We start from the raw sequence: 15785 nt of genomic DNA, 5'->3' as shown, positions 1-15785 counted from the left end.
ATTTAGACCTTCAAAGATTAAACAAGTCATGAACACATCAAAGCAAACAGGGCATTGCGCTACAACGCACTACAATGAATGCTTCAATACCATACACAATTTCATGCAACCGTTCAGAAAGACAAATGTACCAGTTTATGTTTGCTTTGATGTGTCCAGTGTAGACAGCCTGAAATAGTTGTGGTGCATCATGTCAAAAAATGTGCCCTCTGCAGATACATTGGATGGGTTTATTATAAGCGAGACACTAGCATTCACTCTAGACATGGTGTTAGCCTACTCAATTGGGTACTTATGACACATTGCAACATAGTTAAACCTATTCTTGATATGTTGGACATTTTATTGAAAGTAGCTTTTACCTGTTTGCAAAGTCGTTTGAAAATATGCTTTATTTTTGTAATTCTGCTAGGTGTCACTAGTGTTGCAGAAACTACATATTCACCTTTAAACAAAATAAAACAATTTCACATTCAGAAGCTCAGTAGCTCAACATAACAATAAATAAATAAACAAAAACAGACACCTACCTCCAATGTCTGGTCGCAGCTTGTTATCATAGCCATCTAGTAAGCTGTTCAAAATATGCGTGACGTCACTCTCGTACACTTTGGGGGTCAGAACCCATGTTTTGTTTGTCACTTCGTCATCATCACTTTCCAGCTGAACAGAGCTAATGGGTAAAACAAACAAAAAAAGGTGAATCAAAGATGCTAATGTTCCTATTTTCAACACTTTTATAAATGCATTTTATTTTTGTAGTCTCTACAATGTAAGCTGAGTTCATGCTGATTTTGTTTTAACAACATGAATATCCTTATGATTTGGTTCTGCTATTACATATGATCTTGTTAACAAGCCATCAAGTGATTATACTGTAAACATTTATTTCCACCTTTCTTCAGGCAATTTGACTGTATAGCTTATACTGTAGGTTGCTCTTTTATGAATCATAGTCTCATAGTTACGTTTCCTTTAAGTATCAATTATTAAACACATACATAAAATGCACTAATGTAAATAGAAATAATGTAATGGAAGAAGTAAACCTGGTAGAAGATGTTTAAACTTCTACGAAGAGGGGCTAATTTATTGCAAAAATGGATTAAATTAAAGATAGAAATAGAAAGCAGACATGTTTTGCTAATGAATATTTTCCCAATACCACAGAAGTTGGGGCCGTTCATTTAAATGACATATTGTGTGAGTATTCTTTCTTCTATGCATGTGTATTGGGCATGCATAAACAGATAGCTGTAAGTTGTTGTGTAATAATTTAATTTGAACCATAAAAAAGGTGAGAAATTAACAAAGATAATGATAAATATGACAGTGAGTCTTTAGAAAGTGTGGGTGTGATACTGCAGGCTGGAGACAGACAGACATACAATACTAATGTTGCATTAGAGGTGGAAACGTGCTCTCAGTCGTTCTGTCTTTCTCCCTGGCAGCACTCCTAAAGTCAGATTGTGATGGGAAGGTGCTGCAAATGCAAGCCTCTGTTTTCATCTACAGCATTATTTCATGTATTCCCATTATCTATCTATCTATCTATCTATCTATCTATCTATCTATCTATCTATCTATCTATCTATCTATCTATCTATCTTCAATTGACAATGAATGCTGAGGACCTTGGCAAAGCAATCAAACAATATTGTGAGGCAGTAACCATGGAGTCAGTAGAAGATAGAAAGACATATCCTTGAGAGAAACATGTGACTGAGAGCTGTACTGCTCTGGCAGCTTCAGAAACATTTCAGAAAGGCAAGACTACAATATAACACTTTCAGCACATTTCACTTTACATTATATGGGGAAAAAACACTGCATCATTTCAACAACACATTGTTCAACAACACAAGCTGTTCATCAACAGCTTGTGAAGCCCATTTAAAGCTTATATGCTTTGAGGTCCAAATATGGATACGAAAAACCTTTTCACAGGTATAGTTTAGGAATGCTCCAAATGATCGGCCACTGATAATTACTTCCTTCAAGAAGGCTTGGAGAGGAGGCTGTCCCCCTTCACCTTGAAGGTGTATGTTGCTGCATCGCAGCACATCACAATGCTGTTGATGGCAGGTCAGCTGGAAAGCACAACCTGGTCATCAGGTTTCTGAGAGGCGCCAGGAGGTTGAATCCGGGACCAGGTGGTGAACTTGCAAGCGCTGCCCCCAGAGGAGGCAGATCCATCCCTTGCGCTGCTCTGTCACGTTTGCGCACTACGTGCTTACGTGGACTGCACACAAGAGCTCCAGATGCTCAGAGCAGTTCTTTGCTTTGGAGGTTGGCCCACTGGATAGTAGATGCCATCGCGTACCAGTCCCAAGGCTAGCCGTGCCCCCTCGGAGTGAGAGCTGACATATGCAGAGCTGCGGGCAGGGCGACACCTTACATATTCACGAAATTCTATAATCTCCAAATGGAGCCAGTCTCTACCCATGTGTGGGGTACAAACAGTGTAATAATCAGTGGAGGCTGAGAGCCATCGCGCCCTTCTTTATTCGGACACGAAAAACGCTTGTGTCCAATATCGCCGCATTCGAAACAATTCAGACTCTCTGTACTCGCGCATATATTATACGTATTATCTTTGTGATTAACTCAAAAAGATGCTTCTAAAGATCGCTCTTGGGAACTTAGGAACATATAGACTTGGCATTGAAAAGATAAAACATGCTTCAGCCCCGTATTTTTGCACCCTAATGGAATCATTCGCATGGGGCTCACAACTTTCCCAAATCTTACAAGTTCTTTTATGATGGCATCATTGGAAACAAATGGCAGGACCATTGGAAATAGTGATTTCTGTAGCTGGGGCAGATAACGGGGAAACCGGAACAAAGGCCTCTTTCACCTACAGTCCACAGTCAATTGATTCACTAACGCTTCAGATTTCAAATATACTACGACTGCTTTATTCATTCGCAAAGCTGAGATTACGTTATCGAACCCAAGCCTTTGTCCTACCGCAACCCTTGGAAAAAAGATTTTGTATCAGATGTGTGCAAAAGATGCTCATTGTAATCAATTAAGGGAAAGAGTTGATAGTAAATGGAGGATTTATCTTTCTGCCCTTGAGGAAGTTACTCCTTCTTGGAGACTTTTATATAAGCCTCCAATACCAAAGAGAAGTGGGGATCTTCAGTGGAGGATCATTCATGGTATAGTGGCCACTTATAATTTTGTTTCCAGGTTTAATACGTTGGTTTCATCAACATGTCCTTTTTGTAATGATACTGATACTGTTTTTCATTTATTTTTTGTGATTGTTTTCATTTAGTGCCTTTGTTCATGTTGCTTGATGGAATGATGTCTAAACTTGGGTTTTTATTCAACAAGACATGGTTTATTTTTGGAAATAGGTATAGACGGTCTTGGCAAAGGGAGTGTAAGCTTGCCAATTTTTTGTTGGCTAAAGCTAAACTTGCTATTTTGAAATCCCATCAGTGCAAGAATGAGAACCAAAATGTTGACTTGGTGATGTTGTTTAAATCGTTGGTAAAATCTCGAGTAGGTCTAATTACTGAGTACACGTATTATCAGCAAACAAAAAATGTCAATTTATTTGAAATGATATGGGGTGTTAAAGAAGCAATTGTTCATGATTTTTTTTTTTTGGTTGCTTTGTTGTTTGTTTGTTGTTGTTTTTTCTTAAAAAATGAATTGAAGGAAAGAAAGGAAAAATGTGTTTTTAATATGTTTTTAAAATAAAAGTTTTTGAAAGTCAAAAGTCTCTCTCTCTCTCTCTCTCTAAATGGGTTGCACAAGCCGCGTTTAGGAGTTGGGACATGACGGAATTGTCACTTGCACAATCGGGCCAGCAGTGCATCGTAACTAAAGTTTAACATTTTCACGTCTTTTTAAGTCTTATCAGTTTAAATATTAAAGCGATTTTAAACTATCCAGTACTCGCATGCTCTCTGAGAGATGGTTTTCTCTGCGTGCATACATGCAGTAAAGCCGCCTCACAAACAGTTCGCGAGTAACAAAAGTTATTTTTCGCGGATTATATTGCTTTAACGGGGGAAAAAAAACCACACAAAATTGTAAGCATAAAACGCATGTGACAGACAGTATAATGAAAACAGTAATGGATCCGTGCACTAGCTCTAAAAGTGACAGAAGGCCTATGTGTCTGTCATTAATTTTGTCGTCAAAACAACAAAAGATAGCTTTAATTGTAAGGAATCAGAATTAATAGCCTATGTATTTAATTTAGCCAGGACTCGGGACTAAAAGACTATCAGTGTTATTTTAAAAAAAGCTTAAGCTTAAAAAAAAAAAACATTTAACATTATCAGGAACAAACAAATATCTCTGAAAGAATTGGATATTATTCATTATTATACAGTATTTTAATATACTACAATTAAACCTCTAGACATTAATTTTCTCTCCCGCAGACAAATACTGCTCCTGAAAGCTTATGCTGACAAAGTAGTATTAGAAGATAAATACAGATACAATTAAAAAACAAAACTCCTAACTTTATATCACTAAAATGAAATAGGAAGCCACTTACAGACGTTCACATGTAAACACAACACTGACGTTTTCACTTCCAGGTCAAAAATCTGTCAATCAAAAACTCAGTAGCCAATGAGAACACACCACTGTTAGCCCCGCCCCCACGAGAGATATGTGCCAGTATGGTGAATGAAAACTCAGAATCGTAAATGAAAACTTCAGAATTGTAAATGAAAACTCTGGAAGAGCATTTGTAAGTACAGATCAGCGAAAGAAAAAAGAGAAAACAGTTAGTAAAACATGCAGTGTATGGAAAACAATTTTTTTCTGGTTTCGAAGACATTTTATTCAGTGTCCATTTATATTTTCATTCGTTTCTTGAAAAGTTACGTTCAATATTAAAGGCACAAAAATAATCCTATAGTTTTCCATAAAGCAAGGTTATCTTACCGTCAAACATAACCTGAACTCTCAGTTGATTAACCCAAACCTTGCTTACACGAGAGTATGCTGGTCCCAAAAACTCATCTGTAAGTTCAGCTCAGTTCAGTAAGTTCAGTTAAAATGGTTATTTAATGGCTATAAAAAGAAAGACTGATTAAATTAAATAACAGTCTGTGCTTGCAAAGAGAACATGGCTGTAAAGGTTTATTTTTATGTTTAGCCATTCTGCTTCCACATTGCTTGAAAGGTAAAATATATCAAATATATGTTTTTTTATTATAGAAATATTTTTTTTTTCAGCAGTCGTAAGTTGTCTTATTCAAATAGCAAGCTATCTACGTAGAAACCGGCTGCAAATTGAAACAGCTCGCTGGATGACAGTTTCAGACTCAGACCGCCTATAACCAACTGGCTGCATGTTTTCTTTTCAGCTTTTCTGAGCTGGCAGACACAAACCTAAATAATTGCAAAAAAAGTGAAAATTTCATCCAACATCCCCTTTAATAGTGCTTTACCAACACAGGCTCATTGGAAACACGTACCTGAGGCAACACTTCTGCAAAAGGCAAAATTTGTACCAATACATTCATACCGCTGCAGTTTCCAACAGAAATGAACACTAGAGGCAGCAAAACAGCAAGCACATTTAATCCTTTTCATACAAAATATGATTAGGGGCAGCTTATGGATTAATTAAGAATTATTTTCAAGCGGCTCCTAGCAAGATATTATATTATGACCTCAAAACACTTTTACCATAGTGCATGATTTGTTAACAAACACTTTGGAGTTTGCATCCCATAACCAGCTCCATATGTTTGGCTTTTCTGACGTACTAAGCTTGCTCGGTAGCTCAGCTGGTACAGCAATGTACTTGTGATGTGAAGAGCTCGGATATGAAATCCTGTGAAACACGAGTCATGTCAAAAAGAGCTCAAAGACGACTAGAATCAAGCTAAAATGGCATGGTTGCTTTTGTTAATACTATCGGGCAGGTTTAGGGTTTAATGAAGGTGCACTTTATTTTAAAATGCGATAGAGCATTAACATTTTAGCGCCACTCATCGGACATTTCAATTCATAACTGCGGTGAAACGTACAAAATCCATCATAATAAAATATTGCCAGATTCACGTTCATCTGTTTTGGATAAAACTGAACACGCTTTTAGGGCCACTCAGTGGCCATTTCACTTTGAAACTGTAGTATAATGTGCACAACTCAACGTATCATTTTGCAGAAATGTTGCCACTCTTTTGTCACGATGAGTTCCACTGCAAACACAACCTGAGGGAATCTCACAACAGTTTTTTGTTTTCATTTAATGATATGTATTATATATTCATTTACATTCAGCATTTTGTGAAGATGACTTTTGGAGATTGGCCGAACTTCTGTGTAGCAGGTGTGATGTATTTCTGTGAATGACAGAAAACAAAACCTGATTCAAAAAATTTGCTTCCAAACGCAAAGGTGCAGTTTAGCCTTGCGTTGTCCAAAACTGATGGTTTAAATTCAGAATAAGCTACAGAATACTTGGAAGATGCAATGTCTTTCCTTCTTTCTTTCTTTCTTTTTGTGGATGAATGCAGAATCCTGCAGTTCTAAAACACATTGATTTATGTTACACCATAACTGTTTTATTTACATTTATATAGAATTACCATGCATGTCCATTTTACACCAAGCAGCAAATATTATCCAACAGTGTGACTGAAATTACATTTGTATAATTGCAATCAGATTTTCAACAAACATGGTTGTAAGGATCCCATGGATCCCTGTGGAATTTAATTAGTTGGTTAATGTTGTTCTTGGTGACATGAAGTCTCTGCGGGGTTACAAAGAACATGAGTGGGAAGTCTGTACCAAATATCATTAACCTGATAAAAAAAAAAAATCAAAAAAAAAAAAATCAATGGAAGTCTGTCCTCAGTATAGTGAAACAAACCATTCATTGGCTTATTCTACTCACTAATATACTTTCACAGATTTTGCTTGTAAAATTATATTTAGACATTAAATAATCACTATTAAATTAAATAATGACACTATAACATTTAAAACACATTTTGTCTAAGTTTAACACTTAATTTATACTGAGTAGGGATGCTAACGATTAATCGATGATCGATTAATTGTCGATAAAAAAAATTGATAAAACTTCTCAATCATGGATTAAGCAAGGTCATGCACATGTGTGCTGCTCAACCGCGAAACACGTAAAGCAGACATGAGGAAAAATGAAGCGGGCGCCAGAGTTATGTTTGGGACCATTTTACATTAAGGCTAGAGTTGCACCTTTATGACTGTAAGTTTGCGTGTGCATTCACAGCCTTTTGTTTTGTGCAAATGTAAATTGTAATATGGTGTTAATTTTGTGTAGGCCTATATTTATCTGATTTACTTCCTATAGGATGCATTTGGTTAAGAATTATTGAGGCATAAAGCGCATCAGTGATCATCCTCAGCTTCAGCGCACACGCAGCTCAAACAGCAATGCAGGACATCAATAACTATGATTGGGAGTGTCATATTACATAAACTTAATATTACGACTTATATCTGCACAAACATTACAGAGAGAACAAAATTGTAATAAAACGTTGTTAATTCTTTGGGTTTAGTTGCAGTGTTTCAGCGTGTTGGGGATGCACCGATATGAAAATTTTGGCCGATCCCGATAACCGATAATTCTTTACATTTGAAAGCCGATAATCGATATATTGGCCAATAAATCTAAATTCAAATTTCAATATATTTTGATAGCCTAAATACAAAAACATAAGGCTCACCATTAAAAGCCATGTCCCAAACACTTTAACATAAATCAAACATATACAATAGCCTAGTTTGAACCATTGTACTATTCCTTAACTTTTAAAATTAATTTTCTACTCCTATGCCAACTTTCTTTATTAAAAAATTGTAACACTTTATAATAAGGTTTCATTTTGTTATATGAACCAACAATTAATGAACAATACTTCTACAGCATTTATTAATCTTAGTTAATGTTAAGCTCAACATTTTCTAAGACATTTTTAAGATCCAGAGTTGTATCTGTTAACATTAGTTAATGCACTGTGAACTAACATGAACACAAATAGGCTATTTTATTAACTAACATTAACAAAGGCTATTGCTCTCTTTTAGTTCATGTTAGTTAATGCATTAACAAATGAGACCTTCTTGTAAAGTGTTACTAAAAAATCTATTGTCTGACAAAAAATTAAAATAAAATTAAAATAAAATATCTAAATAATGCAAACAAGTCATGGATAACATTGGGCTGCATATAAAGAAACAAAATGCATGTGCTATGGATAAATCAAGTGGAATCATCCTCGCACGGACAAGGAAATTATTTTAATCAAACCATATTGTTGATGAAAATAATACAAGAACAAAAATTGCTAGTTATTAATAACGCATCAATGTTTTTTTTTATTTTATTAAACATTTTTTGAATATTACAGTAATAGTAAACATCTTTAATATTAGGCTTACTGTTTTCAAATGACATCATTGCTGTTTGAGCTGCACGTGCTGAAGCTGAAGAGAACGAAAGTTAAACTGAATCGCTTTGCTAGAAGGTTAATCAACTCAACGGTTGCTGAAGAATGCAACTAAACCCAAAGAATTTACAACTTCTTTTATTACAATAGTGCATACAATTATAACCCAGAGAATTCACAAAGTTTTATTACAATAGTGTTCTCATTATAATGGCATGTATATGACAGTCCCAATTATAGTTATAAATGTGCATTGCTGTTTGAGCTACGCAAGCTAAAGATAAAGATGATCACCTGTACAATGAAGCGCTTTACTGCATCGTTCATGAACTCAACCAAACGCATCCTATATGAGATTACTTAGATAGGCTATACAAAATAAACATATTACAACTTACAATGGCACAAAATGCTGCAAATGCTCAAGCGAACTTGACTGTGCTTGTCATGTAGGCTTGACTCCGTAGACGCGCTCCTTCCACCACAACGCGCTCATCGCGCTGAAACACCGGCGAACAAGAATTCGATTTCGAAATGTGGTCGATATATCGTGCAATGTGCATCCCTACTTAAAACCCTTCTCATTTATTTGGTGAGGAACATGGCGTTTTGAGCAGCATTTGCTACTGTATGTGCCACTGTAGTAGATGCAACAATTATATTAACAGTAATAATAAGAAATTCCTGTTGTAAGAACAGCTTTGCCTTCGCCTTTAGGCACCAGAGCCCACTCAACTCAAAGAGTATGGCTTCTTCTAAGGTACTAGCTAGCTAGCTTTTGTTATTGAATTGAATTGACCCCAGGATTGAGACCTCTGGGTTATTCAGTTCCTTAGGCCAATAGATATTGTGCTCGTGCATACTTCCTAACCTTGTTGGTCAGGCATTTTCCTCAGTATGGCGGCGTGTGTATTAATGTTCCCATAGCGTCAATGTCATGATGCAGCATTGAGTTCCACTCAAAAGGGAACATTTCAGGTTACGTATGCAACTCGTTGCGTCGTCTTGCCATACTTCACGCAATGCCTTAGAATATGGTGTCGTGTTTTTCAGACGTCTATTCATTGCACTATAAAAAAGTTGCTGCATGCCGTAAATTTAAGTACAATCAACTTGGATGTTTAAGTAATCTCAACTTTATTACATTAAACTGACTTAAAATATGAGTTAAATCTTGTATAACATAAAAAAAAGTTAAAGCAATGTAAAAACACTTTGTCATAACTTATTGATCATAGAATTTTTTACACTGTGTCTTGGTAATGCGCTGATGCTTCGTCACCTGACCGTGCTTCGGCCAATAAGATTGACGCATTTCCACGCGTGCTTCAGACACCGGCTCATGCAAAAGCGTTTCCATAATGTCAATGTAGTGTTTCGTTCTCTCTCAGTGAACTGGGTTACATACGTAACCTGAGACGTTTTTATGACAAACATTTAAATGACCATCTCAAAAATGATTAAAACTTGGAAAGTGCAATGTAGTGCATAAAACTTAAATTGTGTTTCTGGGTCAAAACGACTCAAAATTGAGCATGTCATAACCACAAATGTTTTATGAAAATGCCTACATTTCTTTTAATGCAATAGCTTATTTAGTTACATTTTATTTTAAGGTGTCTTAGTTGGAGTGTGATTTAAGTACTGAGTAATATCAATTAACAACATGCTTACTTACTATCCACCTTATTTTGCAATGCGGATTTAAGTTATTTTCTGTGAATTCCGATTAATTAGCCACTGTAAGTAAAATGGCAGTTAATGGTAAAGATATTTGCGCTATAAACCAATGTGTTTATAATTACGACAATACATTTAAATAATATTGTAAGAAATACCAATTTGCAATATCAGGCTGCATAACAAGCTGTTATAATTATAATAGTTTTTAATGGACATTTAAAGTTTAACTTAACCGATTTTCAACCCCGCTTTGTATTGTTACAATGTCGGTAGCATATGTAAATGAAGTCCGCCGGATGACACGTTTTTCTACTTTTGACAGCTCCAGGGCTTTTGTGAAAACTACAGATTCTACATCCGCATTTTTGTATCCCTGCCCACAGACAGTCAGATCGACAGAGGGTTATTAGCAGAACAGTTATTGTAAGCGTAGGTTTATCACTGAAAATTGTATCGTACTCTTTAAACAGCATTATGGTATAAATGGAACACTATGGCAACAGCTTTCTTACCTGTACGTGACAGTGTTTTGCTTCGGGGGACTGGGTGGAACTGACAGAACGGCAGTTTCTTTCAATTGTTCCCCTCCATTTGGGCTAAAACACTGTGTTTGTGGTCATTGAGTTTGAAATGTTGACAAACACTGGGATTTTTCTGATTTTCTGTTGCAACGTTCTCTGTATATTTACGATTCTTTACAGCCTTTAGCCACCGCCTACAACAAGCTGGATACTTCACTGGAAACTGAAAGTATTTCACACCCGCTAAAAGTTTATATTATATAGTTGAATATTTGCCCCCGGGAACAATATAAGTCGACACCACTATGACTAAAAGTTTGCTAAGAAGTATTTCCTTCTAAAGCAAGGCAGTATTTGACCCTAGTAAATGTATCCATAGCAGACTGGTGGGAGTGGCCTTGGACAGCAACATATACAGTACATGTATACAACACCTAGTGCATTATGAGTGTTGAAGTTTACCTGCCTATTTGGCAAAAATAATTTCTGATTTCACTAGTGAGGTAGCACCGATTTCAACATTTTTTTGCCCTTCTACTGAATAGGCAGCCAAGTTTTATTGAAAGCCCATTTTGCCAGCGGTAAAGTTCCCCTTAATGGATTAATTACAACTGCTTCATTACAAGCAAACTCAGAGAAAGACAGACATTATTCAGGGATGGATTATGGACCGGGCCATGAGGTGCCAAGCCCAATGGGGGTTGGGGGTTGGGGGTTGGGGGGATATCATAACATATCTCTCAATGCATTTTCTGCAACACACCGCCTGCATTTTGGTGGCTTGGTCAACTAACAAATAGCTGAGCTCTGGTTCAGAACACAAAGTTGAGGTGTTACTAAGGGCCTTGCTCTTAAACCAGCAGGCTGAGTCCAATCAAAGCCAGTACTATCAAAATCGTTTTATCATGCCGCTATAGTCAGTATTAATCCCTGTGGTGCATCTCTAGATGTAAATGTCACTTAATCTTGGGGTACAGCTAACAAGTGTCATCAGTGCCACACTGTCAGTCACCCGCTGTCAGCTTTTAATCTCCTTGAATCTGACACTTGCCTAGGATATGCCTTACGGGTCAGAAAAAATATCCTACAAGGAATGACTTCATCAGGTCAAGGCTCCTCAAATCTTGCCCTGGAGGGCCAATGCCCTGCAGAGTTTAGCTCCAACCCTGATCAAACACACCTGAGCAAGCTAATCAAGGTCTTCAGGATCACTAGGAACTCACAGGTAGGGGAGTTTGATCAGGGTTTGAGCTTAACTCTGCAGGGCAGTGGCCCTTCAGGACCCTAATCTAAGTCAATTTCCGTTTGGAGAGATATTTTCAAGAGAACTGTTGACATCTACTGCTGAGATTACATGTCTACATATAACTTACTTTTAAAAATAGTTGAACACCTACAGTATTCGGTTTCAAAGATCATGAAGATTAGGGAGATAACCCTGAGTGACAGTATTAGTAGCATTGCCAGTGCTATTCCTTCAGTAAGCAATTGTCAATCAGTGATTACAGCACTGTTAAGAACTTGAATTTCAGGACAGCTCCTGTATTAACAGTTAGAATACTTCAATTATTACAAGGTCTGACTAGCCTTTCCCAATCAATAATCAATAGCTGTGGATAGGTGAATGCCCTATGTGAAATTGGATTGTATACAATAGAAACCTGTTATGGTATGAGATCTGACTTAAACCAATATAAAGGGCGGGTTAAATATATATAGGGACATAAGCAGGCTTTTACTATAATTACAATAGATGCTTTTGTCAGTAATCTTCTAAAACATAGACGGCCTATGTGACCTATTTGACTATATACTCTTCTAATTATTATTCTAAGTAGGCTTTTAAGACGATCAAAATACAAATAATTGACTTAATATTTGTTCATGTCTCCATTTAACACGTTCGGTTTGTCAGTATATTAGCCTGCAAACATCATAAGGTTGAAAATTAAAGGTTCAGTTATTCAGTTACTTTATTTTAAACAAATACTAGTAGTAGCAAGCATCAGATTAATATACTATATACACACACACAAGACTTCCTTTCACCAAACAGATTTCGCTAGGTTTCCTGGGCCCCCTGTACAGTATATTTAATTGGGCCCCCTCTGTAGAATTAGGGATCCGGAGATGAGGGTTCCCCATTTGTCAAAATCATTGTGGGACCCCCAATAGCTCTGGGCTCACTCTTTCCCCCCATTAGAGACTCTCCTGGCCATCATGTTTCTGAAACAAATTACACCTACAGTACTTTATGAGGAACAGCAGGTTCAAGATTATGTGCCTACTGAGGTTTGATTAGGCCAATGGTACATACTAAATATATAGCTTCATTTCAAAATTATTATTATTATATTTTACACGTTCAGCATTATCGCAGGGAACCATAAGATAAGAAAATCTCAATCCCAAAACCCCTGATTATCTTTCTTTATATCAACACTTTGATATGTATTATTTGTTTGTAGTTTTTGTGGTACATATCCAACTTAGACTGTTAGGCCAGAATTATCCCAACAGCAGGTGGAGAGGAGGAGTCAATCGCTGACTTAAATCTTCTTAAACAAATGTCTGGACTGAAATGGCGTCATGTACATGACAAAGATGAACTTTACCCCTTTGACTGTATACAATGAGAAATAGCATACTGTTAATAGAGGGAAAAGTCTCATTTCCTGCTTCCCAGACTCAGTTTAATGGTTGTTTAAATCATGACACACCTTTTCTCATTAAATAGGTGCTGTCATTATATAACTATTATTGAGGTTTTATGTATCAAATATGTTGGTGGTGTATAAATCTATTCAATATTTAATTTAATATTATTAGCAAATATATAGCCTATATGAATATAACTGTCACATACTACAACGTGAAAACATAGGCGTAACATAAATGCATGTTAAAACATACATTTAACCAAACAGATTAAAGGAATCCATGGGAAATAGAGCAGCACCAATCATCGCAGACACTCCAAACACAACGTTTGCGTATCATAACATATTAACATGTTAAATTCGTCTGCCGATATGATATTCTTACCTCAAAGGAAGATAAGCGAATAGAAAAGCCCATAGAAATAGCTTGAGTGTGATCTCGGGGATGGCCATCGCATTCAAGCATTCAGAGGAAAAATGAAAAGAAGCCATGATCACCATCTTGCGCTCTCTTCACACAGATCGACGCGTCCCCCTTATTTACTGCCTTTCCTCGCTATTACACATAGCAGATCGCTTTGGCTTTGGCGTCTCAGAGCCGTTGCTGCGATGCAATACAAGCCGTCACAAAAACAACAAAACACGCGCACACCAAATGAAGGCGAGTGTCCTGCTGTATTCAGATATGTGCAGATCACTGGAATTAGATGCAAAAAGATAAATGCGATCACTCCGGGTCCAGTATAACTGGTAAAAGTGTGGATGCAGATGAATTGTGTGAAAGCCGATCTGATGCACGTCGCTGCAGCACAACACATGCGTGGTAGAGATGGATCCAAATGCTTCTATTAATAAAAGATCTGTGCGCTATATCCAGTTAATATTATAACTACCACGCAGGCATAGCGTCTGAATGTACGTGTTTTTGTTGTTGTTGTTGTTTGTTATTATTAGATTATTATCATTATTAAAAAAATACATGATTTAATAAAAGGGAATAAACAAAACTTTTGTAATGTAGGCTAGTTGGTGTGCGTTTTTATCGCGGCATTTTTGTGTTTTAGATTTCAGAATTTAGAGGCTGAATTTCGATACTGTTTTATTTAGGTTATATTGTTATGTTGAGACGAAGAGGCTGACAATATAGTTGTAGACTACCTTTAAATGTTTTTTTTTTTTTTTAATAGCTTGTAGAGGGGAAATTATTTAATAAACTGATGTGAAGATTTTGATAATAATTATTTAGCATGTCAATAAATGACAATATTAAAGTCCTGCGTGATTTGGTTGAGTGCAAATACCACGAGAGAGAGAGAGAGAGAGAGAGAGAGAGACTGTCATGATGCGACAACAGGAAGCTGTCATGCCTCATGAGGAAAAAGAAGAGCATGATAATTCCACGTGATGTAGGCTACTACCAATCGCCGTGTACAGCTTACAGATGTCACATATCTGTAATCAGGTAGTGTTATATCATCAGGTAGAGTGAAACAATTTGACAGAGTTGCTATTTATGGGAGGAAACCCACTTTTAGCACTATGCACAAATCAAGCAAACGTCAAGGCGAGCACATTGTATTCCAGTACCATAGACAGCCCTGTAGATGTCCTCAAGTGAAATATATCTGGTGAAACAGACACACACACACGCACACACTTAGATAGATATATCGATAGAGCAACACAAAACTCAAAACAAATGAATACATTTATAGGTCAAAATGTTAAATATATATCAAAAAATAATTAAATAAATAGGTCATTAAGTTAAATTATCCTCAAGCAATCCATGAAACTATACTTTAGAAAATCACTTATATAATACCATGTGTCTAATGAATTATCTAATGTTTTTAAGTGAGGCATTGTGCCTGAATGGTCCATCCACTTCTTTTAGCCACTGGGAAGGAATAAAATGGAAAACGGATTATAATTCACGCTCCTGGCCTGTCCTCTTTTCACTGATGTCAGCTTATGCCACGAATGCTCAGTATTAGTGCTCAGCACAAAAGTTAGCCCTAGGAAGTATCGTGCCTGTGGTCATGCTTGGTTTGCTGGCCTATCTCTGAGAACACACAGCACATGCATTATTTCTCCTCTAATCTGTTAGGTTATCAAAAATTATTTAACTCAAATAAATAGTCTCATCCACACGAACATTGTTGTTGGTGAGACTATTGCTAGCATTGTAATTGCAGAATCTACTTCACCTTTGAGTTTTGTCATTTCATATAGGAGAGAGAAAGTTGGCACCAAAAAACGTAAATAAAATGTTAAAGTTTTAAAAAAGAGATTGTTGCATTTATGTTCTGTTTAGTTTGATTCTCTTTATTTAGTTTCTTTGCTGGTTTAGTCCTTAGTCATTTGTTACCCTAGCTTACTCATTTATTCACTAAAAGGTTAGTTCACCCAAAAATGAAAATTGTCATCATTTACTCACCCTCATGCCTTTCCAAGACTTTCGTTCATCTTCGGAACCCATGAAG

The 15785-nt window shown here is 36.5% G+C and overlaps 1 protein-coding gene across 3 annotated transcripts in view; it reads right to left on the bottom strand.

Moving 5' to 3' along the window:
- The window catches only part of gabrg2 (gamma-aminobutyric acid type A receptor subunit gamma2), a 107553-nt gene extending 93402 nt beyond the window's left edge, over positions 1–14151 (bottom strand). The window contains exons 1-2 of one of the 3 annotated variants that reach the window (XM_084138011.1): positions 13685–14151; positions 531–673 (exon numbers count right to left, since the gene is read on the bottom strand). In XM_084138011.1, the coding sequence (XP_083994137.1) occupies positions 531–673; positions 13685–13800 (259 nt within the window). In that variant the 5' untranslated portion in view covers positions 13801–14151. The remainder of the gene's footprint in view (positions 1–530; positions 674–13684) is intronic. The other 2 variants (XM_084138010.1, XM_084138009.1) reach the window with 2 other exon arrangements.
- Between the last annotated feature and the right edge of the window lie 1634 nt (positions 14152–15785).

The sequence above is a fragment of the Abramis brama genome (genome assembly GCF_963993115.1).
Source record: "Abramis brama genome assembly, chromosome: 15".
Taxonomy (NCBI): domain Eukaryota; kingdom Metazoa; phylum Chordata; class Actinopteri; order Cypriniformes; family Leuciscidae; genus Abramis; species Abramis brama.
The sequence above is the reverse complement of the archived record's forward strand: the minus strand, read 5'-3'. Positions and strand labels throughout refer to the sequence as shown.